General features: G+C 46.9%; 1 protein-coding gene across 3 annotated transcripts in view; it reads left to right on the plus strand.

Annotated features, from left to right (window-relative positions):
* The first annotated feature begins 17,653 nt into the window (after positions 1-17,653).
* The window catches only part of LOC114002711, a 59,689-nt gene continuing 49,624 nt past the window's right edge, over positions 17,654-27,718 (plus strand). For all 3 annotated transcript variants that reach the window (XM_027748895.2, XM_027748896.2, XM_039379118.1), the window contains exon 1: positions 17,654-18,237. In XM_027748895.2, the coding sequence (XP_027604696.1) occupies positions 18,061-18,237 (177 nt within the window). In that variant the 5' untranslated portion in view covers positions 17,654-18,060. The remainder of the gene's footprint in view (positions 18,238-27,718) is intronic.

A 27,718-nucleotide genomic window follows, 5' to 3' on the forward strand; every position in this document is an offset into this window, starting at 1 on the left:
GAGAAAAGCTGGTGGCTCCTTTAAGGGAGGAAGCCAACAGGACTGCAGGGAAGGAGCTCTGGAAGCTGTGTTTTTCTCTCAGCGCCTCAGGGGCTGGTTACTAAATTTGGTTACTGGGCTTAAATAATGCAGCGTGGCAGAGCCCAGTGGGTTTGAACATTGTCATATCCACATAATCCTCTCCTAGGTGGCAGAGATCTCTTGTTCTCTGCCGCTGCTATCTGCGCAGGAGCTTAAATGTGATGTGAAACATCATCTTAAATAATTATAACTAGGAGAGAAGAGCCAAAGCTGCAAAGTCCCATCAATTTCCACTGTGCTCTGTCTATCTATGTAATTTCTAAGATGCCAATCACCAAAGCATCCAAGCACTGTCTAATCTGGATCTGAATTCCCTTGGTGCTCATGGAGGCTTGAATCCTAGCATTTTGTGTGAGCCCATCTCTAGCAAGCATAGGGACAGAGCTGCATACTGTAAGCTGCATACTGAAGCATCCTATTGCTTCATGATTAACTGACCAAATGCCTGGTTGGGTTGGAGAAGTCAGGACATCACGGTCACCCCTAGCCCAGGAAGCATTAAATCCTCTTTCCATTATTTTGGCAGAAGGCAAGGAAGGTTTACCAAGGGAGGGCAGGGAGTCATGGTCCCCTGCCCAGTGTGTCGTCTACCCTCCAGGTCACACAATGTGGAAGGAGAGGCAGATCGGTACAGCCGGCACAGTCTGTGCACCAAGGCTGCATCCAGCTCGGGGGCAAGAAGGCCCTCTGCCACCCCTTGCTGTAGATACAAGCCTCCCCATGCAGAGACAAGAGAGAAGCACAGGACAGGAGCCAGTGACCTGGCTTTGCACCACGCAGAAGGAGGAAGAAAATGATGCACCCAGCTGCCCTCTCAGCTGACCTATTGCCCCACACTTCCTGCTGACTTTGTGTAACAGATTAAAACCTGCCAGATGACCACTGAGGGCTAACACAGTGAATGTTAACAGTGACAGAGGGACTTGCTGTACTGGACGTACTCACCTGGAGTGAAATGAGATTAAATTTTCCTTCATTCCCAGTGAAAGAGTATATGTTTTTAGGGAGAACCTGCCAGGTTCAGGCAATGCCATAGCAGTGCAATTACTTTCTGTCCATTGGGCTTAAGAGAAGGGTCTCTCTTAGCCTCTGCCCACAGTATCCCAAATTTGACATGACACTTGACAGTAGGTTTCATGGCAGAGGATACTTAGCAGTTACTGGGAGAGAACCTTTCCAAATCCTGTTTGTAAGCATCACATTTCAGTCTTTACAAAAGTTCAGGTCCTCCCCACCCTCCCCCATGGATCAGCCCTATCCCCTTCCCCTGCAACTGCTGGAGTATTTTTAGTGACATTGAATAAATACATGTTAAATCTTTCTCCATTAGCGACATGTCAGAAATTGAAATGGCATTAGCTGTAAAGCGTGCAGCAAAGCCAGCTTCATCTAGGGCACTTGCAAGTGTTTACCCAAGAGGCCAGGTACAACAATACCAGCATTGCTTTTCCTTCGATCCCTCCATGTTCTCTGCACACCCTTTCTACCCTTTTTCCTCTAGAAATACTAATGGCACCTTCTGTTGCTGTTTACTCACAAACTATCCCCAACCCTCCCAACATGATGCTTAGGAAAAGTCTCCAGGTTACAAGGTTTTATCCTCTCCAGTCACATGCTAGATATGTCCTCTCCATAAATCATATCAGAGATTTCTCAAGCCCCATTGTAAAAAGCTGTTGAATTTTTTTGGCCCTTGTTAAGACCACTGCGTAGCAACTCCAAAACTGCTGCCACAGCTAGAACTTGGCAGGTAGGAGTCTAAGTATATCAATAACTAGATTTTCCATCCATACCCACAACTGCTGCCTTCTACACAATCTCCACTCTTCCACATACATTGGCTCCTCAGCTAAACTTCACATCTGACTCTAAGCCATGCCCACTCTGCCAGTCACCCACTCCTTCATTTCAAATCCTGTTTCTTCCTAAACATCCTGCCTCTCCCCCACTGCCTTTGTTGCTTCGGCTTTCCCCTGCCTTATGTTTCCCCTTGTCCTCCTGACTACCCATCCGATCCCCTTCCTTCCTTCTTCCCCTTTTCAATCTGCTTCCCACTCTGATCTGTATTCCTCAATAAGAGATGGACATCTCTACTGTCTCTGGTGGTTCAGGCAAATGGCTTGCATATTCCCTGGACTGCCCAAGGCAAGAGCTTGCTCTCCTTTGCTACTATTTTAGGGACATGGTATGGATCAGCTTGGCATCCAGAGCTTGAGGAAGTCTACAAAGAGCCCACAGCATGTGTAGCTTAACAGGAGAAGTTCAGTTCAGAAACTCTGCCACAAAGGAGCAATGGATAATGTGAAGCTTGAGATGAAAGAAACTGAAATGCTGCAGCTATCAAGCAAGCCAAAATATTTATAGCTGTGATTTGCAGAGTGGCTGATTGTGCAGGGCAGGGAAAAGTCTACCATTACCTACCATTAAGGAAGAGGGAAATTGCAAAACAAACATCCCCTTTGGATATTTAGGAGCACGCCCAAAAAATTAATGTTGATTATATCTCCCTATTAAGAAGCAAGATACTAGCTGCTTTAATTAATAACGTGGGTTCAATTGCCTTTTTGCAAGTATCAGGTGAGACATCAGGTGGTGTTCCCAGTGACATGAAGTTAGGCTCTTCTGGTTAGCAGGGTAATCCTGAGGCCCTGCTCTTCAAAGGTATTTAGGTTTCAGGCAGCTGATGTTATTTAGATGCTTAAACCTTTTAAGGCTCTGAGCCTTAAGAGCTGGGAGGTTGGCTACAAAACTCCAGATTGCCTGGTTCAAGTCTAGTCTACATCAGTCCTGATGGATAAATGTTACTGTAAGGTATCTGTGAGATGTCAGCTCTCTCCCTAAGGCTGGATCGTTCTGCAGTTGCCTGATGTAGCCTCTTTGTGCCTTTTGTTTCTGAAGGAGGGGGTGATAGCTAGTGTCAGACTCTTGATAATGGCTTTGAAGGACCTGTGTAGATCTCAGGTTGTTTTATAGTTATTAATTCATTCAGACAAGCAAGGCTGCTGCTTGATGGGTACTTTGTTTCACCCAGGGAGGGGGGAGGAGTGCGAGGGGGAAGAACACAGGGAGAATTGGTGCCTTTCCCAGACTTGCACAATAGCAGAGCTGGAAATGGGCCTTGTGCAAATTCAATTACTGTGAGTTGCAAGCATTAACTGCTGGGCTGCCCACTTTTTATTGTAGCCGTGGAAGGAGGTGCAGAGAGCAAACTAGCTGCCGTGGTTTGGATGTGGTGCAGATGCTGTCAGATTTTAGCAGTTCAGTGACATTTTTGTAACAGTTCCTGAAGTCACAGCTTTCCCAATACTTGGCAATAAGTAAGGCTTGTGTACAGGTAAGGACTTTTGTTACACAGTGCAAGAAGTCTAATGAGACAAGAGCAGGAGGGAGAGATTGAAGAGCTTGCTTTCTTCACCTCCTGCTTAATTACCGCCTGAAGAATGACACTGAACTCAGACCCTTGCTCCAGGTCAAAGGCTTCCCAGAGGGAATGGGTATATCTTAATAATGGAGTAGACTCCTTTACCAGACTTGCAACCAGCCCTTTGTTAATGGTAGGATCCTCCCCTCCCTCCCAGTTCAGCACCTTTAATCTCTCTGGAGTCAAACCAAGCTCCTTAGATCTAGGAAAGCAAAGGGACCAGGATTCTATAGTGAATCTTTGAGCCAGGAGAAACAACAGCTCTGATATTCAGGTTTTTCCCATCATTTTACACTAAAAGCATTCTGCCATCAAACGGGTGAATTAAGCTTCTGAGGGAAACCAGGCTGTGTCCTTTCTGCCTCGCACATCTCATTAAAGAATAGTGGGCAGTTTGGCCAGAGATTCTTCAAGCAGGATGAGGCCAGATCACACCCTAACTGTCTGGAGGCATCAAAAAGCCTGAAGTGCTACAAGCTTTTCTCATGGTCCCTGAGTTGCTCTACTGCTCTCAGCCACCCAAGTGTGGTGTCCAGGGGCTCCCACCAGTCCAGTTCTCCAGAGGTCACATATACAGTGGAGAAAAGGGCAACTACAAGACTTATATACTCTGAGGCCTTCTCAGACAAAGAGGAGTCCTGAGGTTCCAGCAGCGCACAGAAGATGCTGAAATGAGAGCAGAATTTACCTGGGGGTGATGAGTGGGGCTTGAGGATGACTTCTTGTTGAAAAGTTTTAGAAAGGGTGGGGACTCAATCCACCTGCATCGCACCCAGGATTTATTGGGCTGTGTTACATTGTGTGTGCTGTGCTACTGGGACGCAGAGGACTCTGAATTGTGTGGCAAGAACTGAATGTTTTAAAAGCCATTAAAAAGTATATCAGGGTATCCCCATGTATGTATCTTTGCTGGAGTTACAGACAGAAGGGACATTTCCTAACTGCCTTTCCAGTTTGTGCCACTGTGGTACCATACAGAGCTGGCTTGCTGTGTGCCCTTCTGGCTGTTGAGATACAGTGCAGCTGGACAGCATCACGTCATGGTTCTCTTGCGTTAGGTCAGTGAGAGTCTGCTGGGTAAAGAGAGCACCTGAGATGTGACTACACTCGGTGACCTTTGTCCTCAGAATGGACAAAACCAAAGAAGTCTTTAGCAAGGTTTCGTACCTTGGTAGGTCTGGTGGGGCAGGCAGTGGTGGGGTGTGTGTGTGGTGGATGTTGCCTTTCGCTGCTGTTGTGGGCAGAAGAAAGCAGTACTTGCCTTAAGGGTTCATGTAAGGCTTCTGGGGAAAGCCATCATGGGGGGAAGACTCTAGTTCACTGAGGAACAAATAATAAAGGGAGCTGGCATGAACAGAAGGGCCTAAAGCCTTTTCATTATATAGAGAAAACACTCAATGCCTCATTCCCTGGGGAAGAGCTCCTAGATAGTTGTCAGTCTGGCTGGCCCCTGCCCTTTAATCTGAACATGCCCAAATGGGCCAGGGGCTTTATTTTTGTATTATTGCATTGTCTTCCTCCCACTCACTTGTGCTTTCCTCTCAGATGTGTGTGGCTGCTTTTGATGCTTCTCTCCCCTGTTTTGGCCTCTCTGTTGGGCAAACTTTGTGGTTTGCCACCTTTTCTTGCTCCTTTTTCTACATCTTTGATGGTACAAGAAAGCTTCTGGTTGTTTCTCTGTTTGCATTTCACTCTTCGTAGGGTTGTGTCTGATGTGCTAAGGCAAAAACATCTGAGTCCTTCTGAGTTTTATCTAGCAGGGAATGCTCAGCAAGAGAGTGCAAAGCACAGTGTAAAAAGAGGCTGTTCATTCCTTATATTTCTCAGCATAATAAAGGCAAAGATATTTTCTACTAACTTCATGATAAAGCTATCGGCCATATTTACTTTGTTCTTGTCTAACATGCTTTACCTCGCAACTTCCAAGAACCTTGCCACTGTTATTTGTATAAATAAATCTCACATTTCTTCTGTGTGATAGGCATTTTCCCCTATTTTGCAGTTTGGGGAGCCAAAGCATTTAAAAATTAATTGGCTTTTGCAGAACTACAGAATAATCCAACCTTAAGAAAGATAACAAGAATCTCACAATTCTACCTTCCTTGCTTTCATTTAATAGAGTGTTCTTCACCTCTTGTTGATAGGGAATCTGGTTTTCCTTCAGGTCATGATCATAAAAAGATCCAATTGTCACTTCAAACATATAATTAAAGTGTCTTCCTATACAGTGACCTTCATCAGAAAGCACCAGCCACTGCAAGGTAGGTAGGATGGTGCTATATTGAAAATTATGAGGCTCAGAGACTTAGACATTGTCTCCCTCAGGGTTTTTTGGGTGCTTTTTTTTTTTGTGTGTTTTTTTTTTGTTTTTGTTGTTTTTTTTTTTTTTTTTTTTTTTTTTTTGGGTGCCTTTTTTTTTTTTTTTTTTTTTTGCTAGTGCCACCCCATCCTGTTTTGTGTATCCCCCAAATTGCCCAAGGTTTGCTGGAGGAGACACTCTCTAGGCAATCTGCACACCTGCTGGCTGGTCACCACAAAGTGACAGAGTTTGTGGCTGGAATGGATTTTATATGGACCTGGTTGGCCAGTTTGGCTGTGTCCTGGAGCTTACAGGTCCACCAAACTTTATTTTTTTTATTTATTGCCTTTCTAGTAGCTTGTGCTGTTGAAATAGGTTACCACCCCTTTTCAGTAAGGGAGAAGAAGAAGTTTCAAATGGCAAAGAAGTTGGGAATGACTGTGATTGTGTTATGTGCCTTTCCTGGAAAAATCCCTTTATGCGATAGGTGGCCTGAAGACACTGGTACATTCGAACTGCAGCTTTTCCAGTAACCCAGCAGGATTTGGTGGGTGGAGGAAGGGGAAGGAACTCAGTGAGCTGTGACAATGGGAAAATCTTGGCAGGGACATGCACACGCAGTCTTGCAACCAGCCCCAATGTCCCAACTGTTACCAGAAGGGATTGCACCGGGATGAGGAATGCTCAGAAAAAGGTTTGTGAAGGCAGCCGCAAACTCGAACCCTGGATCCGTGCGTTGGGATGAGGAGGCAGCCGAGGCCACGCTCCCCTTGGGCTCAATGCCACCGCCCTAGTGTCGTGACAGAAAACCTGGAGATGCTCCATCCCCGCCAAGGGAGAAGGGACAGGGATGGTTTGGTGACGCGCCAGTGCGCGCGCCGCTGCTGCCCCCTGCCGGGAGCGTCGGGAAAGAGCGGGACAAGGGCTTCTCCCGGGAGCTCGGGGATGAGCCAGGCGTCCCTCGCCCTCCGTCCTGCCCCCCGGCTCCCGGAGCCCTCCCTGCCGCCCGCGCGGGGCACGGCTCGGCGGCTTTGTTCCAGAGCGCCTTGCCAAGGCCGTGCCTGCGTGTGACTCCATCCCTGCAGCACTTCCTGCAGGGATATCTAAGACTGGGTCATTTCCTTTTGACTCAGCGGCATCAATCAAGGAGTATATTTCTCTGGCTTCTGGCTCAGGTCTCCAGCTGTGAGGATATGCTCTCCCGCTCACGCACGGGCTGTGGGCAGTGTGGAGACGAGCCCCGGGCTTTGGCTTCTCCGGTCCCTTGGCACTGACTGCAGCTGGCAGGGTGCTATTCCCTAGCCTGTCCATTGTATATGCCCAGCTGGTTTATAGGTGTCGGCATGGCTCGTGGGCCAGGCAAGTCAGCTCCAGCGTCCTGTTGAGCAGGCTTTCCAAGCTCAGACTGCTATGCCGAAATGAAAGATCCATGGCACAGAGCAAAAGGCTTCTGTGACCATCCCAGTGTTGCACACACTGCACAGTCAGGTGCTGAGGCAGGGTTTTTTAGCTAAGGCTGATTCAGACACCTCTGGTACAGTGAAACATAACCTAAATCCAGATATTGTCCAAACTGTTCAGAGGCTGTCCTCTGCACCTAAGATGTGCACAGTATATTGTTTTATGTGAACAATTTATATGATACCATTTATATGGACAAGTTGATATGAACAAAAGATTTCCTTTTTTACAGCACAGGATTTTTACTTTGTGACTGAGGCTCTTTCCTGTAAAAGTCAAGACCAGCTACTGCTCATGCTGGAGCAAAATCACTGCGTGGATGGAGGATGCCATCCTTTCCATGGATAAGCAGAAGTGGTCCAAAGGCTAAGCCTGTAAATAAATACCCTATGCCTTCACATGACTTGTCTGGACTAGTCTTAGGGAAAACCAGCTATTACTGCCAGGGGAAATCAAAGTGTACTTTGTGATTTGGGACACACTCAAGGTCCTGTATGTGCTACAGGAATGGTCCCACAATTGCTGTGCCAATCCCATCAGCCCTGCGTGTCCCATTTGTCCCTGCAAAATGACATTGTGTGACTGATGTCAAGCAGACAGGACAGACCGATGGCTTCTAGCTCTGAAGAGCAGCAGAGTTGTTTACCACGAGGAGCAGGTAGAGCTGGTGGTTCAAGTTTCTTTCTGCCAAGGTGGACATGAGATGCTCAGTCACAGGAGAGTCCTGGGCTTTACGCTGGGAACTGCCAGATTATGTACAGGATAGACCTGAGACAGTGTTAGAGATTCACGGCAAACCTCAAGAGCAAAGGCAATCTCCAGACAAACACCTCTAAGCATGGGCAAATACACACTCCAGTTGTGCAAATGAATGTAAAAATTGCCCCCAAATGTTTCCAGTTGTTCAGAATAAAATTGTAGTGTCTGAGAAGCTATAAATTCACGTTAACCTGGAAGGGAGGTATGAAGCCACTTGAAAGTAAGAACTGCTGATGGCTGGTCAACCAGCAACATAAACATCTATCTGCCACACTTTTGTCAAGAAATTCTTCCTGTGTAGACCAAACTTGATCCTTGTAAGCATCGGTATAAGGGCCAAATATTCTACATAAATGTTTATTATATAGATAAGTATATATATTATATATATGTATATATGGATAATATATGTGCACACAATAGGATTTTAGGATTATGTCTGTATCAGCAAATCTGTATCTGGGGCACTACAATTCCATTCTCTAGAAATTAATAACTGATTCCTGTTAATTTATTCCTGCCATGGTTTTGGCCTATACCAGTTAACGCTTTTCCAAACAATTCCCAGGCATGACTGAGGGAGTTACTGTGGGCCAGGGGCTGTTCCAAACAACTACTTGGATCCAAATAGCCCTGCTTGTAGGATAAAAGACTTTAATGTTACTGGTGCAAACCATCCTGTGCCAGGGCTCTCAGTGCCAGGGAACAGTCCTGGGCACGTTTAATTTACTGGTATAGACATAGTCTATGAGCCCAAGGGATTAGGCAGGGTTTTAAGGGCTGCATGCCTGGACTTAGATACTTGATTTCTCCCAAGATCCATTTTATAGAACCTTGTTTTTTTGTGGACATGGGCTTTGGGCCTTTAAATCTTCTATCACCTTGGCTAAAAAGCCTTGCTTTCTGGTGTTAGCGACCCTCTCGTGTTTTCCCTAAATAAGAAAAATCTGGTGGAAGGTAAAGTGGGTTGTACTTATGCAGTTTTATTATTGCTGTCTTCATGACAGTGGTATATAAAAATAGTGAGCTCTGTTTAGTTAACACTTCTTAAGTTTTTGAATTTTTTAAGGGGAAACTCATCTAAATGTAAGAGGAAAAAAACAACATACAAACTAGTAAGAAGCCTGGCTAATTTTCATCAGGCTTTGTAGAAAACAACTTCCTTTGTCTTCAGGTAAAACCTGGAGATCTAAAGATTACACTAATTTTGCTGTATGAAATTATGGAGGGACTGATTAGATTTTGAAGGGAACATCCCTGCAGGTGTATTTAGTTATACCGATCCTTATGGTATAATATTTCTTGGGAATGGTGCTATTGAGTTTCTAGTACATGAATGTACTTGACCTTGGAGCTTTTCTATGTCCTCTGAAGAACAGCACAGAAAGGTGTCTGACCGATAGCAGCAAACCTGCAGGGATACGAAGGAACAAAACTCCTTTGGTCAGGATACCAATTACAGTGCTTCCAGTCACATACGTTTCCTGACCCACCTGTCTGGTCTAATCATAGCTCTTTCTTCTCCTAACTCTTCCTGGCTGTTACCCGCTTAGCCTGACTCTTGCCATGACTTGAGCTTCCTTTCTGTCAATGTGGACACCACACTAGCATCAGGATACACAGGCCAGGGCTGGGATGAACACTGACATAATGAGTGTCTCTTCTTATCTGTGTGACTCTGCTCCATCAGGTGGGGCTGCTGCTCTACTATGCAGTATGTGACCCAAGTATCCAACCATCCCAACACAGGCTGTGTTGGGACAGCTCTGATACTGTGATGATGATACAGACTGGTGATAACAGCAAGTAGTTATCAGAAGTATACTGAAAACTCATTTATCTGCTGGTATGATGAGTGTCTGCCATATATAAGCAAATTAGGCTCGCTCTTCAGAAGTCATCACTTGGGTTTGCAAGGGAGAAAAGATGAGGGCTGAGGAGTGATGAGATGAACACCTGATCCTTACGACTGAATCTGTCTGTCCTGTTCTGCTTGCAATTTGCTACACAGGTCTTGCAGAGATGGAATCCCACACACCTTCTATATGTGCTTCTTTGTGATGCGTGACCAGGTTTATTTAGGGGATTTGATGCCGTGTATCTGGGCCCATTACCCATCTAGCGGGGAGCTAGAATACATTTGAATAGATCTGGCGGAGAAAGAGGAGAGTTTTTTCAAAATCAGGCTCCAGAAAATTACTTGTTAATGCCTCTAGGAATACTGGCTGTGGTGTGGAAACTAAGACTGAGAATTTGTCTCTGCGTTCCCTCCTCAGGTGTGTGGACCACAGTTGGGTTTGCCTTTGAGGGCTAGGAGACTGATGTGGAGGTGTAACCTGTGTCAGGCTCTGTGTCCACCTCTCATGCACTTGGACGAGGAGAGGTCATTCTGGGGTGGAATTCGGTGGCAGGCCTGGTCCTTTCACTCTTGCCCTATGCACTGTCCTCGAGCTTAAGCACTGAGAAGGGAGCGTGCAGAGAGAGCCTGGCATTGGCAACCTGGCTAGCTGAGCGTGCAGAGCCAGAGCCTGGGATCGGCACCCTGGCTCGCTGCGTGAGACACCCAGATCTTTGGCTACTAGAGCGCAATTTCCTGCTTGGACATGTGCTCGTCAACATGGAGCAGCTCGTTGCTGCTACGCGGTAATCCCGGCTCTGCCCTCAGCCCATACGGGAGAACACACAGGCCGGCAGAGCTGGGGAAGCTCGAGCACTCCCACCTCCCGCCGTTCCTTGTCCCGGCCGTGCGTTGGGACGGGGAGAGGGACAAAGCCGCGGTCTCTTGCGCCCCCTGGGTCCGGCCGGTGGGAAATGCAGGCCCAGAAGGTGTCTGGCACGGTACAGGTGGGGCTTCTCACGAGGTTGGAAACAGAGACACAAGGGAGTGATGTATGATAAGATCTCCATGAAAATATTTCATCCCCACCCTTTATCAGCCCTTTGGCATAGCCCATCTTCTCTTGCAACCCACTTTCTGACCACTTTTTTTTTTTTTAGTGCTAGCGTGCCTGCATGCAGAACTCACAGTTACTGATGCCAAATTTATTTCCTTCCTCCCAAGGCCGTTTTCATCTTTGTTTACACAGCCATGCTGCCTGGAGAGCTGTTTCAAGTGGAATTTCTGGTGGATAGCTTGCAAACAACTGTTCTTATCTGTGAGAAACTGATAAAGGTTTCATCATTTGGTCTTGGCCTCTAGAAGAGTTGGGGAGGATATACAGGTGCAATGCGCACTCATGGAGTTTAGAAAGTGAGGAGTAAATGACATGCTCATGATTTATTCTCATTACAAAATCTTCTAAGGTTACTCCTTCCTTGGCCAGTCCAGCAATCTGAGCTTTTGAGGCAGAGGCTTGTGAGGACAAGTTGTCTTGTTCTGTTCCTCACAGCACAGTTTTATTGGATGCTTAGAGGCCTTCTGTTGGCTTATGGCTGGTTTGTGATCACAAATCCTCAGTCATTTTCAGTTCTACAGTTATTTTAAGGGCTGTATATTTTACCTGAAAGCCTTTCTCTGGGGATTCTGTTGTGCTGTCACTCCCACAGAGGCCTTAGGCACTACTCATGCTCCTCTCACAGCCTCCTGTGCTAAGAGCAGCTCAGTAGCACAGGTTCATGCACTGACTTCAGTGGACCCAGAACTGTCTTCCCTCCCCAGTAATCAATTGGAGCCTGGCAGCAGCTGGAGATGAGGTGCAGCGAGGCAGATGGGAGTCCTGACAGTTCTGTGAAACATTACCAGCGCCTGGCTGGTGTTTTCTGGTCATCTGATGTCAGTCTGAGATGTCTAGCCAAGCTCACAGTGGGGCACTGTGGCCAGGAGTCCCCCAGGCCACAGTGTGGCCCAACCAGGGCACAGCATGTGTGCAGCCTGGCTGTTGCTCTCCTAATCCATGCACTGTACTCACGGTAAGGCATCAAGTTCAAACTTACACCTCCTGGAAATTCTTCCTGGAATTTCATTCCCTGGTGATACTGACCTGTCTTTTTTTTTCACTTCCCTTAGAAGCACTGAAACTACTCACAAATACAGATCTAGATGGGGTGCCCAACTAGAGGAACTGGGAAACCTCTTTGATGTTGAAAGCTGTGTTTTATTTATATACTTGGGATAAGCCCAGAGGCTGTCTGGCCAGCCAGGAAGTTCCAGAAAGGAATTTCCCCCCATCAAACCAGCAACCACAATAATATTTTCTCCCTTCCTCTGCAGAGACTGAGTGTGCTCATTTCCTAGCACTTTTGCTTAAGAAATTTGCCATTTTTTCAGGATCCTGGGCCTTTTCTCTCTGATGCTCCCCTTCTAAGCATTGTAGTTTGAGGCAGGCTGGTAGACTGGATGATTCTTTCATCTTTGGACTGATGGCTTGTGGCTAGGGCTCAGAACCACTGGTGATCCCATCTGAGGACTGTTATTGAGAAGATGTTTGAAAAGGAATATAGGTGAGTGAGGTGCAGTGACTCTATTTGAAGGAAAGAAGGTCAGAGATCCTTTAGCCAGATGAGACAATTCCTCTTCTTCAGGGATTACAAGGAAAAAGCTATCCAAAACAGAAATCATCACTTGTTTTTGCCTGCATTTCTGAGGAGCCAGGCTGCCCTGCTACCCTGGAGCTTCTGGCTGGCCAGGCTAAACTGCTGGCCCTGTGAGTGGTGTCCCAGCAGCCTGTTACTGAGTGGGTGTCATGGGGCCCCTTCCAGGGCCTTTTGCAGAGGAACAAATGTCTGCAGTAGCAGCAGGAGAAGCACAGTGTAAATGGCCATGGTAATCCTGCTCTCCCTGGTTCTCGCTGTATTAGCCACATGCTGACTTTCCAACTGGCCCTAACAATTTTCAGGGAGAGAATGGGCAGCAAGGGAATTATAACAGAGATGGGGCTGCCCAGAAGTGCTGTTAAGAGGATCATCTCTTTTCCTTATGTCTGTCATGTTGCCTGTGCTGGTGTGGTCATTGCTTCTCTACCAAATAGCAAGGTTTTCTGAACACCTTTCTTTCCGATTTTCTTTCTGCTTCTTTTCCTCTTTTCATGGCAGTCAAAAACTGCAAAAACATGTACCCTAGGCAGTTCATTGCTCATATGTGTCTAAAAGAGATGTATCTAAAAGAGAACAGCCTCAGCCATCTCTGACCAGCCCTTCCTGATTCTCCCTCAGTGTCCAAACTGTTTGCATGACAGCAGCTGGCTCAGTTCTGGGACGGTTTGTGGGCTTTAAGGTAACATTGGGCAGTTCTCACCTTTGGTTGCTTGTAGCCTTAGTGAAGGGTTCCTTTGTGTGTGGGATGTTTACCCACTGCCTGCCCCACACCCCTGGTATAAAGACCACACAGCCAGAGCCTGGAGAGCACTTGTGAGCACTGCAACTTCACCCCTGCAGCTGGAGCATGGGGTGTGTTTATGGTTTGTGTGGTGGGGACTCGGCTTAGTTTGGCCCATGTGAGGGCAGACATAGCACAGAAGCAAAGACAAAGATGATCCCTTCAGGATGAGCTCACAGGCTCATCAGTTCACACACTGGGAGGAGAAGTGCCCTGTGGTACCTGCTAGAAATGATTGGTGGTTGGCTCAGGGACAAAGCTTGGGGTTCTTTGTTTTGTCAGTCATGCAGTTCTGGAAACAACTCTCATTATTTTTGTGGACTGCCCTTCTCCTCTGCTTTTATCTATATACATTGGACTATGGTTGAATCAGTTGGTGGATGGTCCTGTTCTGTGGTACCATGCGAAATGTGCCTGGCTTTGGGCAGACATCTCCCTCCAAGCAAGCTCCAGGCTCAGCTTTCATCCTGCTCCTGCCTTACTATCCTCTTTTAGCATTGTCCTTGGAAGACAGATGTTCCTTGTGCGCCTGGCACTTCCTGTAGCTCCGGTGTCTGACTCAGAAATCTCCCAGTTAAGGCCATAAGGGAGAGGGGATGGATGGGGTTTTCCCGGCTCATCCGTCTCTCTTGGTGTAATGAGGGAAGATCCCCAATAGATGGCACTTGAACCTCTTCCCTGGCTGTCTTTTTGCCTCCAACCTCGGGATGTTCAGATAAGTGTGTGCTCAGATGCAGCATGATCCTGCTATGGCATAGTGGGTGGAAAAGGGAGACCAAAGAGCAGTTCAGTGTGTAAGAAGGGCCGAGCAGATACCCAGGTGACTTCAAAGGGTGAAAACAGCATCACTTGCCTTTTGAGAGGGCTTGGCCAGGCCTGCCTAATGAGGCCTTCTGCACCCACACACATTCCTGTTCTTGCATCTGGCACTGTCAGTGGTACACCTTGGGCAGGATAAACTGCAAAAGGCATTAGCTTGTCCTCTAAGCACAACAGGAAACACAGCCCAGAGGGAATCTGTGCATTAAACCAATCCTCACCACATTGTCTTTGCTGCCTGCCTCCCCTATTATACAGTTTGGCCAGGATTCTCACAGAGGAATGTCTCCTAAGGAAAATAACACGTGGCACACCAGGCATCCAGAGATGTCTTCCCCCTGGCAGCAGCAAGCAGGAACATGGATATTGTGGAAGTGAACCAGGATCCTGCATCAGCTCACAGACCCTTTTCCTCTCCATGTCACCACAATGCCGTGTGTTCTTGCAGGGGAAACTTGCCACTTGCCTCCTTTCTGCTCCTTGTCTGGCCATGAGGAATTTAAAGAGATCTTCAAGCAATGCTGGAGTAGGAGTGTGGGCTTACCCTAAATGCATTTTTCATGCTTTTCATGTTATGTGATGCATTTTTCATGCTTTTCTCAGGTGACCAGAGGAAACTTGGACTAGGTTTGAGATTGAGATTTGGTTTGAACTCAGTAGGCAGATCAAAACTCCATGGGTGAGAAACCCACAGGAACCAAAACCAAAGCAGAGTGATCACATGAGATGCTTGGGAAGTGAAACCACTGAATTTTGCATAGCTCCAGCAGTGTGATCTAGTAAGAGGCTATATTACAGTCTCGGAACTTATGGCTAGGGGCCAGGAGATACCACTTCTATTCTTGGATCTTCCACAGCTTTCCTTAGTGACCTTCAGAAAGTCAAGTAACCTTCCTCTGACTTAGGTTTCACTTTTGGGAGTAATACTGTTACTTACCCCTGGAAAATATGTTGCTATCCTTGTTACTTGGTAGCGTTCTGCAACCTGTACCTGCATGGAGCAGGAAAACCACCAGATCCCTCAGGAAACTTTTCTTTTCAGTATGAGATTCAGCAGCCTAACTTGTCATCTACTGGGAACCCATGTAGCATGTCAAACCTTGTTCTCGGGGCACAGGTCACATAAGAGTTGTAGCAGTAGGTTACAGCTATGCTTTCTGCAAGGGTTTCTTTTCCTCTGGGGGTCTGCTAAATTGTTTGTCGCTGGTTGCAGCAGTGTGTCACTGTGCCTCATTCAGAGGAGATGCTGGATGCTGTGAATCAACGGAGAGATTGTGATCTGTCAACCAGTTGCTCCTGCATTGCAGTTGTGGCTCAAGAGAGAGGCCGTGGTACTTCACCAGTGCAGGGCGCAAGGTTAGCTGGAGAGGGACTTGAGGGTGTGAGTTTCTCCTGAGCCTGCTGGAACACAGAGATGCTCATGGATATACAGTCTGAGCAAACACTGGGACCAGGTGTGTATAACTAGACCCCAAAAGGCCTGGGTGTACCCAAAGTTGGTGTTCCTGGCTGTTCTGGTTGTATGATATACAAAGCAAGAAAGAAATAGCTGTTCTGCAGGTATCTGCTGAAACACATGTAGGTAAAGTTTGTGGAAGCAGGATTCAAAGTACTGGTTTCTCTCACATCACAAGTGCCATGACAAAGCATTATTGACACTTGGTTTTGCAGCTTGCCCTGGGCAGACTTGGCCCTGCAGCGGGTTAGGAGGCCTAGGATGAACCCTCCACCACGCTGCGACCCCTGCTGCTGTTCTGTGCCTTAGTGGGATGATGTGAGCTCAGGTAGAGGCTGTGAGATACTGCAAATGGGATGGCAGGTTCTGCTCTTCTCAGTTTCAGGGAACTTTTTCAGCTTCATCTCTTCTGAGACAAACAACTGGGCTCTGGCATGTGCCTGTCCCAGTGCTTGAACTTCAAGAGCTCAAATATGGGAAAGCAATCATATCCAGTGGTTTAAGCTGACTGTGGTTTATGGGTTGTATCTTACAGACCATTAAGAGGAAAGCCAGTGGCTTCAGTTCTGGAATAAGTAATGAATAATGGCTTGGGGAATTTGGCTTTATATGAAAAAAAAAAAAAAAAGAAGAAATTATAAGAGAGTCTCAGTTGTTGGGTTTTGGGATATACCTTGATTATTGGTTAAGGAACAGGAGTAATTCTTATCAAACATAAGATATATTATTGCATCTCTATATGGAGGATTTCTGTTTTCATTTGGTATTTTACCCTCTCCTGTTTGACACAGGATGCCAGACCAGCAATCTGCTCATGTGCACTATTCCCTGGTTTTTTGTATTCATGCAATAAGGAAAGTAGAAGTACCTATAAAAATGTGCGGTGACTTAGAGATAAGAGAGGTAAGGTTCGATTGTGATTTCAATTTGGTGTGAACTGGGGGAAAAAGAGGTGAAAACAAGTCCACACTGTGAATGCAAGCTCACAGAGCAAGTATGGTTTAATAGCTAATTTCCTACTGCAGACACCTTCTAAGAAGGCACTAACTTAAAAATTGAATATAATTTTCTGGCTCAAACTCTGACTGTTGTAATCCTTCAAGAAAATATACATTGCTAACTGGAGCTGAACTGAGGCCCTTTCCCCTGCAGTGAAGACGTTCCCTTTCTTTTCCACCGTCAGCATTTTATGAGTGCTCTTTCCTTATCTTGTTACAGGCCTGCTGGCTGCGAACAGGGAACCAATACGTTAACCAGCCTGTGCTCCTCTGGAATTTGTACACAAGCAGAGACCTCCACAACGCTTCCGAATCGGTTCCAGGAGGAAGGTTGGGATAAAAGGCTCTGCTGGCCCCAGAGGACTGGCAATGGGCAAAAGGCACCTTTCACCTAGACGTGGGGAATTTATCACTGGCATGGAGTTGGCAGTGGGTGAAAGCCCTGTTTTGTTACTGCTGGCAAACGTGTCGGCAGCTTCCTGTGGGTTCGAAGCGGCTGGGAGCCTATCAGTCGGTCCCCGATAACTCTCCTGCCTGCTTTGCCAGGGAGGTGCTGGAGGACTGGGATGGAAATGGACCACCTCGGTTGTGTCCGAGCTGGTGCAGCAGGAGCTGGTGCTGTCCTGGCCCCGAGCTTGCCTCGGCTGTGAGGAAAGGCAGTGGCGTGCTTCCCTGCTGCTGCAGGCCGCTTGCAAGCTCCTTGGGTGGCTCGGGGACTCGAGACGGGACACACGAGCCCTCTCTATGGATCTGAACGCTCTGAATCGCAGGACAGGACAGATAGGTCACAGCATCCCGTTACCCTCCTGGCGCGGGCGGGCTACGAGCCAGGATGCGGTAGCGCACAGGCAGCTACAGTCTGCTACAGCCGGGGCAAAGCCCGCCCAGGTCGGGGACCCAGGGAACGCCGCCCGGGAAGGGCCGGTGACCCTTTAAGCGGAGTCCCCGCCCCGTCCCGCCCCGTCCCGCCCCGTCCCGCCCCGTCGGGCCAATGTGCGCCGCGGCGGCCGCGCCGTTTGTTACAAGTTTCCCGTCGCGGCGGCCGGGAGGGACCCCGGGGTGGCGGCGCCCGGCGGCGGCAGCCGGGCGGATGGGATGCGGTGCCCGCCCGGGACTGACCGGGTGGGAGCGCTGCCATGAGCGGAGTCCGGCGCCTCGCCCGGGGGCCTCTGCCGTCCCACAGTGAGCGCTCTGCGCCCCGCGTCTCTTGTCCCCTGCCGCACGCTGCCAGCTGGTACCTCCCTCCTCTCTGAAGCGTAGCTGGAGAGGGGGTGGAAGGCAGAGGAAGTTTGGTGTTTAATTTTTTTCTTTAGGCTTTGGAGAGGGATTCCCTGTGCCTCCCACCACGCAGGGCTGTAGGACAGAGTGCGGTGCCGGAGAGGGAAGGGGCACAGCTGGGAGCGGCTGTCCGGAGCCGGCCCCCCCGCCCGCCGCTTGTACCTGGGGTGCTGGATGCGAGCTCTGCGGAACTCCTCCGAGCGTAGCAGCGGCTCGGCAGATGTAGATGCGTGCGTGTGTGTGTGTGTGCTTAACCCTTTCTTGGCTCCTCGCATTTGTACCATGCTGAAGATCCTCACCAAAAAGCTCAGGAACCAGAGTTTGAACGAAATTCAACCTTTCCAGCTAAAGGTAAGAACAGCTGGTTTTGTCTCGGTTGTTTTTTGAACCCTTCAGGTAACTGCTAACGGGGCCTTTGAGAAACTGGAAACTTGTGCCGTTTATTATGCTGGGTCAGTTTCCTCTCAGCCAGTGTGGTCAGGAGGAACTGGCCTAAGCCGTATTCCTTTTAGTTAAAGTCGTGTTCCTTTGCACTCAGAATTAGCCTGCACAATTCAGATAATACACAAAGGTGTATAAAGACAGATGTATCTCTCTGTTCTTTAGAATTTTTTATTTTTGACGGGATTCATGTTTAACTACATAGGCATTTGCCTAGTTACCTTTGTATGTGTACAATCTCTAGTCTCGCAGCCCTTGCCAGGCTAGAACCCCACTGTGCTAGGTACTGTACAAACATGATTTACCTAAAATGCCTTTCAGCTAGTTATTTGCATTTCCCTCCCTTCTGGTCCTTAAGGCCAAAATCTGAGCTGAAATTTTTTCAGACTGGCTCATTGCATTGACCCGTGTCTTTCCAGATTATTCTTAAGTCCTTTTTTTAGTGTTCAAAATAAAACTGAGGATCACAGATTCAGGATAAGGACTCTGTAAGCCCTTTCTGCCAAATACAAGCAGGATTTTTTGAGCCATATACAATGGGATAAAAATGGAGCCATGATGAGTGAGTTAGGAAAAAATACCAGATCCTGATTTGTCAAAATTATGAACCAAGGAATACCTCCTGAAATCAGCAGAGTTACTTTGGATTGGCACCAGTACTGCGGGAAGTGTAGCACCTGGCCCCAAATTAAAGAAAGGATCTGGGAAAAGTAGCAGCCCTCTTTGCCTGAGCTGGGGGCTGGGGATCTGTATACCAGACTCTGGTGAAGTCTTTTGTATGTGTTACACAGAGGCAGATTGCCGTGTGGCTGCACTTCTGCGCAGTCACTCTGGACAGGCTGATGGCAACTTGGTTAGAAACAGTGCTGATGTTTCATCAAAGTTTGCTGTACTTCTTCCTCTGGGGATTGCACATTCTGTGGTTCTTGGGGGAGGCAGAGTTAGATTTTATTTTTGGAAGTAAAATAAGGGCAATGCTTTAGGTTGTAGTGGATTGATTCAGTGCAGAGTATCTTTGCAGAGGCAATGGGGATTTTTTTGAACGCTGTTTCTGGGCCTTGTGACTGTGATTGCCTCCTTTAGCTTTATTGTTTGTCTCTTGGAGCCTCAGGTTGTGAAACTGTGAAAATCTTTGGAAGGAGCTCTCAGAGGTAGATACAGCCTTCAGGATGCTTGGGAGCATGCAGAAAAATGTGCAGGAGTGGGTATCTGCAGCCATTTTGTTCATATTAGTGCCAAGGTTTTGTGCTTCAGACAGGTGGTCTGCATTTTAACAGGTTTAGTGGAGAAAGTTAAGCTTGCACTGTTCCTTGCAAGGCTAACTCATAGCCCGTCAGAGGTGTCTTTGCAGCTTGCAGTGGGGAGTGGTACAATGACTGGTACACATGTGCATGGGCAGAAAGCCAGCCTTGCAAACTCTGGGTTTAAATATGTTTTGTAGGCCTTTGGGGACCATGTGCAGCTGCCTGGTCTTGGTTGAGCCTTGTACCAGCATACTAATTGCTTAATGGACTGTGCAGTGCTCTGTCTTAGGTGTTTGACCAGAGCTCCTTGCAGGTATGGACCCAGGATAGGTGTCGCAGGTGGTGACTGGTGTGGAAGCTCCCCGAGGCTGCACTGTGCATGGACCCTGTGTCAAGGACAAGTGTCCTGTACGCTCTTGCTCTAATGCCATCAGATGATGTGGGGCTGCCAGGCACAGACCAGACTTCTGCCTTGTCAACCCTGGTCTGTGTCTGTGCAGGTCTGTATGTATTCTGGCTTGTGTGGTACATGCATTACTTAAAAGGTCCAGTGTGCTATCACTGAAACCTGGTGAAAATTTAGTTAGGTGTGAGCACAGAATCAAATCTCTAGTCCTGTAAGTAGAGAACGAGCATCAGGTTTGGATACAGTAAGAATTGATCTGCATCCACCATCCAAATCTAGAGCTTTCTGAGCTTTAAAACCATTGTGCTTAGCTGCTCTCCTCCTTCATTACCCGCTTGCTTTTGCACTTTATGACCTTTGTGGGAAGTTCCCAAATTCAAGGGAAAGCAAGCTGCTGTTGTGCTCCTAGCTTACAACTGTACTGCCATTAGGCAAAGTCTCAGAAGACTGTCCTTGGGTGAATTGTCAAATAATTTTTACAAGTTTGGAAGGTTTGACCATCCTTGGATTGGCGTCCAAGCTTTGGGAATCTTTTCAGGATGACATTTCTGCCCATTTTTGTACCTTGTGTCCCAAATTGGTTTACTGTGGCTGTGATAAGCCTCAGTCTTTCCCCACTTGGAGAAGCTGAGAGGATGCCATTGCATCCTGTAAGTGAAACCAGGAAATACGCAAGCTTTAGGTGTTGATGTAATGGACTTCTCTTTTTCCCTACTAAAGTTGGTCTTTAGGCAGTTAACTATGGCTGCTCAGAGGACTTTGACTCAGGAGATGTGCTGGTGTTGCTCAGGAAGTTAGCGTCCCTTTGTTACCCTTTCACCAGAAGTCACCATGGTGGGAAGCGAGGGATTGACAGACTGACGTTTCACCTGCTGTTAGGGTAGCATGCTCAGCCAGCAGTTTCTGATAAGGGTGGCTGGGCTGTCAAGTGTGATAGTTAGGGCTCAAATTTGAGCCCCCAGCCTTGGAAGACTGCTAACCTTGCTGTCTTTACAGAGTTCCAGAATGGGTAAGGTTGGAAGGGACCACAGTGGGTCATCTGGTCCAACCTCCCTGCTCAAGCGGTGTTATCCTAGAGCACATTGCACAGTATTGGATCCAGATGGTTCTTGAATATCTCCTGTGAGGGAGACTCTGCGACCTCTCTGAAAAGCCTGTTCGAATGTGTGCTCACCTGCATAGTAAAGTTTTTCCTAATGTTCAGGTGAAACTTCCTGTGCATCCATTTCTGCCTGTTACCTCTTGTCCTATTTCTTGGGACCACCAAGAAGAGCCCAGCTCCATCCTCTTGACACTCCCCTTTAGGTTTTTATACACATTGATGAGGTTCCCCCTTAGTCGTCTCTCCTCGAGACTGAGGGAGCTGGACCTGTTCAGCCTTTCCTCATAAGAGAGATGCTCCAGTCCCTTAATCATCTTTGTTGCTCTCCACTGGACCTGCTCCATGTCTGTCTTGAACTGAGGAGCCCAGAACTATACACTCCAGCACTGGAACACTCCAAATATGGCCTCACTAGGGCTTAGTAGAGGGGCAGGATCACCTTCCTTGACCTGCTGGCTATGCTCTTCCTGATGCACCCCAGGATCTCATTGGCTTTCTTGGCTCCAGGGCACACTGCTGGCTCACGGATACCTTGTTGTCCACCAGGACCCCCTGGCCCTCCTCTGCAGAGCTGCTTTCCAGCAGATCAGTGCCCAGTCTGTACTGGTGCAGGGGGTTATTTTCTCCCAGTTGCAGGACCCTGCATTTGCCCTTGTTGAATTTCAGATAGCTCTTCTCTGTCCATCTCTCCAACCTGTCAAGGTCCTTCTGAGGGGCTGCGCAGCCCTCTGGGGTATCGGCCACTGCTCCCAGCTTTGTGTCATCATTGAACTTGCTGAGGAGACCTCTGCCTCTTCATCCAAGTCATTGATGAATGAGTTAAACTGGACCCAGTATTGAACCTTGGGGGGCACTACTAGTGACAAACCTCCAACTAGACCCTGTGCCACTGATTACAATCCTCAACCAGTTCTCAATCCAACTCACTGTCCACTCATCCAGTCCACACTTCTTATGAGGATACTGTGAGAAACAGTGTTGAAAGCCTTGCTGAAGTCAGTGTAGACAATAGCCACGTTTGTCAGACGTGATTTACTTTTAGTGAACTAATGCTGACTACTTCTGATCACCACCTTATCACCCATGTGGATAGACATGGCCTCCAGAATGATCTGTTCCATCACCTTTCCAGGAATTGAGGTGAGGCTGACTGGCCAGTAGTTCCCAGAGTCCTATTCTTGCCTTTTTTGAAGACTGGGGTAATATTTTCTTTCTTCTAGTCCTTAGGCACCTCTCCTGATCTCCATGACCTTTCAAAGATGATCGTGAGAGGCCTAGTTGTGGTGTCTGCCAACTTTCTCAACACTTTTGAATGCGTCCCCTCAGAGCCCACGGACTTGCAGATGTCAAGTTTTCCTAGGTATCTTCCCACTGGACGCTTCTGTCCCTGTAGCAGGGGCAGTGTGTCCACTCCTGAGCTGTTGTACTTCATAGTCCAGTCTGTTGACTTAACAGCTTCAGCTCTTCAATCTTCGGCTTCTGTGGCCAAATCCAAGAAAGGAGTTGGTGAATTGCCTGGTACCTCAATGGTCTGGTGTTATTTGCTAGAGATTAGGCCAGATTCAGAACTCTCCAGTTTTTGACTGACTGTTAGATATTGAGAGCCAAAAGCAGGTCTGACTTTACAGGTTAGGGATCATCTTTGATAAAAGCTAGCAACTAGGTCTGTTCCAGAGCAGACTTCGTGGGACAGGAGAGAAGAGTAAGAACAGGGAATTGTCCCACATTGTAGTGAAATGCTTCAAACAAGAAAAGTGAGAGGGGCGGGTGACTCAAGGCCTGAGTTTTTATGTTGGTTGTCCAGTATCACAGCCTAGTACATTTTTTTTTATTATTTTTTTGCATAGTTTTGGACTGGTAGCCCCGAGAAACCCTTTCTGAACTATAAGTCAGATTGATCAAGGAGCTTTTAAAATGCATATCCTGGGCTTGCATTTGGATTTATGTCATGGAGTACTGATACTGAGCCTTTAGAAGAAGTATTCTTTAACCAGCTCTGTGAGCCTTCTGCAAATCAAATGCCTTGTTCATCCCCACAACTTAGGGTAAGGGTTTCTCACACAAATGTTTCTTCCAAATTTCTCTTTAACTCTTGTGGCCTTGCATATTTATGTAGTGGCTAAAGTGTGGGTGTCTGTTTTCTGAGTTTTGCTTGCAAGCAAGCTCCTTGGGGCAGGGAGCATCTGGCTGGAACAAGTCTGTGCATTGCCAGTCAAACTAAGCCCTTAATTAGTGGCCCTAGGTGTTATCAGAATGAAACAGTTGGATTGTGGTGTGTTAAAAAATTAACTGGCTGGAACATGCTGCTGAAGAAAACTGAGCACTTTAAAGATGGCAATTTCATTCCAACTTTGCTGTTGACATGTACAACTTTGGAGGTAATATAATTGATTTTCTAATCCACAAAAGTTGTTAAATTACTTGGTGTATTTATTTTCATCCTGGTCAGAGATAATTCAGGCATGTTTGTCACTTCCTTAATGTTGATCAACAATATGAAGTCATATGTGTTCTGATGAGTGTTCTGATGACAGAGAACTACATTTCTCTGCTAGGTAATTTTAGCCTTACACTTGCTTACAAGAGAATTGTGGACTAGGCACTAACAAAGCTCTGCTCATATACCCTTGCAGTTTGTGTGTGCATGCACAGTGCTGGGGACCCGCAAGTCACGTCAGTTATTTTCTCCTGGCATCTGTATCCGGAATCAGCTATGAGACTGCGGTCTGTCTGAGCAACTGGGAATCGTCCTGATCCTTCCTATAGGAAGGGGGTTGCTTCAGTTGGCTCTGCAAAGTGAACCTCAAGCTTTCAGGGAGTGACTCCTGAGTCACTGTTCCAACCAGGAGTGTTATTTTTTTAACTCCTTAGACCAAAAAAGAGTGGAGTAACATTGTTACTGATGCACAGTGGGTGTGCTTTCAAAGATCTGTGTAGGGGCTCATGCCTAGTTTGAATGAAGACAGACTAATTTCTGTCTTTCTTTGCGCTGACTGCTTGTCATGTGTCACAAGTCTTCAGGCTGGCTGAAGACAGCTTAGCATAGTGAAAACATAGCTTTGTCTATCTGCTGTGATGTATGCAGGTTTTTTCTCCTTCGTGGGTTTTTCAGCAGATCCCACTAAACAGGTTCATTCCTTTAGGGCTGGAGGACTCTGTTTTACATTGAAACTTTGCCTTTTGTTCTTGTTAACAGCTGGTATCATTAGATGTTTCTGGTTTGTCTTAATCTGACTCAGGAAAGGCACAAGCACCTGCATGAATGTGTGTGAGTACAGTTGTGACTATTGGAGTGTCTATGAATATGCCTAAAGTTAGGCTCGTGATAATTTGGACTAAAAATATGTTAATGGGTCAGAAATGCTGTGATAGATACTTAGCCAAGGCAAAGAATAGAACAGGCAGTCTCAGCTACTTTAAGCCTCAAGTTTTTGAAACTTCCGCCTGAGGCATTGTAAAATAATAGGTTTGCAATTCTTTCTACTTGGCTTCGAAGATCTGAATCTTCAAGGGTTGTCCTCTTTCCCATGTAGACATCCAGCACTGATAATCTCCTGTAATGACTTAATTCCAGAGAGTGGTATTCAGACAAATTGCAGATATTGCAAATACACCATGATGGGGCACTCATTGACATTGGGGAAGTTCATTGAGACATCCTCTTAGATTGCCTTTATGACTGATAAGAAAATATGGACTATTTTCTTATAATAGCCCTAATAAAAAGCCCACCTACCAGTGTCATAAAGAACTTGTATTTCCCAATTCTTGATTTTTAATTTGAATGAAAAATTGAATTCTGAAAATGCTGTACTATGCTGTACTTTTTGACTTTGGTATTTCAGTAAAAACAGATTAATCTATTTTACTCTGATGGATAGTGCAGTTCTTAATTTTCTGCTGTCATGCACTGGCCTACAAGTCCTGAATTTGTTGTACTGTTTGGGATGCTAAATGTTTTCCTTAGCAGGAAAATAGCTCATATTTGAGGTGAAAGTAGAAAGCAGAAACAGGTCAGGATTTATTTTAATTATGGCTTTTGCAAAAAAGTGGGTTCACCTCTTTTTAAATTGAAAACCAAGGTTTGCACATGCTTAGGACACCTCTGTGGAGTGGTGGATGGCACCACTCTGCTGTAATGTGCCCGTTTGACCAGCTTCCTTGGCTGTTCCTGGAGCATGCCTGGGGTCACAGAAGTGTTGTTGGGATGTCTCAGTACGAGAACCAAGGACTGTATTCCCTTTTCAGTGGGAAATACACTCCCACCCACATTGTAGGCAGCGCCAACCCCTCCTACCCACATGCCTTTATCTGTAACCCCTGTTCTCCTGTTCAGTGGGATTCAGGTTGCCGGGTGACCCAACTCATCCTAGCAACCAGCATCACAGGTATGTGTGCACTCGGGGCTGTTTTCTGCTGCAGTAACTGCTGTACGTGGCTGTGGGCAGAGCCTGTTTGTCCTCTTGCCACCATTGACCAGCAGTCAGCCAGCTAAGCTGTTTCTGAATAGGCACCAGCACCACCCACAACTACTCAGCATGAACACCCAGGCAAGGATTTAGAAGAAAGCCAATTAGTTGTGACCTTTATCTGCACTGAAAGCTTTCCCTGTGCAGCACGAACTCTGCTGTGACCCAGGCCTAAAAGTCAATGTAAAGGACATATGGCCCGATGTGACCTATGCAGAGCTGTCTCCATGCCAGTCTGGGCACAGCCCAAGCTGTGAGGATACAGCTGTGACGATACAGCTCCACGCTGGTGGAGCACAGTTCAAAGAAGGTTTCTTCTGAACTAGTGTGGTCACTCCTTGAGGGTGGACAGCTCAGGGTACCTCTAGGCTCTTCTCCCCTCTTGCTATCCTGGGCTTTTTATGCCCATTATAACCTCCTCTGTGGTATGGATCGGTCTGTTTGGATGTTGACCTGGCCTCCATATGTACCTCACTCTATATCATATTGAACTGTTGTTGAAGGACAGGCATTTTGAAGATGGGGCATCTTGGGAGCTGGTTGTGGCAGAGGGAACAGATCTTACATGGTGAGCAGTCCTTTTCTTTCCCCCCTGGCCCCTCTGTAATCACTGCAGCGCACTAAATGCTTAGCTAGGTGAACTTCTGCTGTTCTCCCATTGAGACATGACAGAGTACCCTTGTGAGGGTACATCATATGAAGAGCTCTCATGGCTGCCTCTCTAGTCCAGCCTTGATGGCTTCATGGAGGGTGAAACACTGTGAATGCTTATAGAAACTTCCTGTTGGACTTGGATGTGAGAAAGTATCTGGAATGGAAGATTTGCACTGAAGCTGCCACGCAGCTGTATGTGCAGTTATCCAGATCCTAATTCTTTCTAGTTGTTTCTAGTGTTGGTATGGCAGAATGTCATCTAGGGGTGGCAGGAGCTAAGAGCCCAAAGAAGGTTCTGTGAGTGAATATCAACTTTGCAAGCAGATGTTATGGACCAGTCTTTGCTTCCAACTCTCTCCTCCCCCAGCACTCTTAGCCAGGCAGCTCAGCATCCAGGCTCAGTCCTGCTGCAGAGGCACTTCAGCTTGCCAAGGCTTGAGTTGTCGTGCTGGGAACAAATCGATGCCTGCGCCCCATGGGCATGTGCCTTTTAGATGAGTTTTGTCAGGAACGAGTTGTGGTGAAACCTGGGGAGATGTCTCCTAGGCATGGTAGACACTTGAGGCTATGGGTTGCCCTCTCTAATGTCATGATTGGGTTAGTTGGTCATTGTACCCAGCAAACACATCTGAGAAATGCCCTTTGCAGCTTGGCTGGAGTTGCCTCCCAACCCTTGTTCTGGCATCAGCCCATATGAGAAAACCTAAGAGCTCAGGGCTTGAAACATCTCCTGAGGGATTAAAAAAGGAAATCAGTGCCTGAGGAGAGCTTAGGTGTCCTGAGGAGGTTTTTATCAGTCATGTTTCCCATTTCATGGATGGGTTCACCTGAGGTTTTTTGCCTGACTGCAAGACAGATGTATAAAAGGATGAGAGATGCCTGGATTAAGAAATCACAAATACCTCAATATTCATAAATATTCACAATGAGAATAGGTGAGCCTTGGTTTCTGATATTTCTAGGGACCAAACAATTGATTCACTTTGGGCAGCTGATTAATTGATTTGTCTGGGATACAAACCTGGTTTTGAGCCACAGATTTCAAGGAGATGACACAATTCAAGTTTCTGATAGCATAAAGATCCTGTCCCCTCACATTTACTTTGTTCATAAATCTGTCTCATTTTACTCCTTCCTCATGGGTCACATTGTTTCCATGATGTATGCTGTTTTTTATTTAACTGATGATGTCCTTACTTCTTGGCATGAGAACCCACAATCTGCCAAGCTCTATATGGGCATAAGATGAGAATAAAATTTCCTTTGGTTGAACAGGGAATTTCCCATCTTGAGGAAAGGTGCCAGGCATGCAGCTATGTTCTCCAGTTTGCTGAGAGTGTGTCTGGATGTAAGCTGGAAAAATACAAAATAATCCTTCCATATCCTGTCACCCAGTTATTATACACAAAGCCAAGAGGCTGTTCCAGACAGTTGTCTGCAGCCAGATTGTTTTTGTATGTGTGTTTCTTTCTTCCTTTATATTTTTTCTTTTTTCCTAAGAGTTGGTTATTCCAAA

Source organism: Pipra filicauda, unplaced genomic scaffold (assembly GCF_003945595.2).
Source record: "Pipra filicauda isolate LSUMZ 115617 unplaced genomic scaffold, ASM394559v2 scaffold156_size1729456_pilon, whole genome shotgun sequence".
Lineage (NCBI taxonomy): Eukaryota > Metazoa > Chordata > Aves > Passeriformes > Pipridae > Pipra > Pipra filicauda.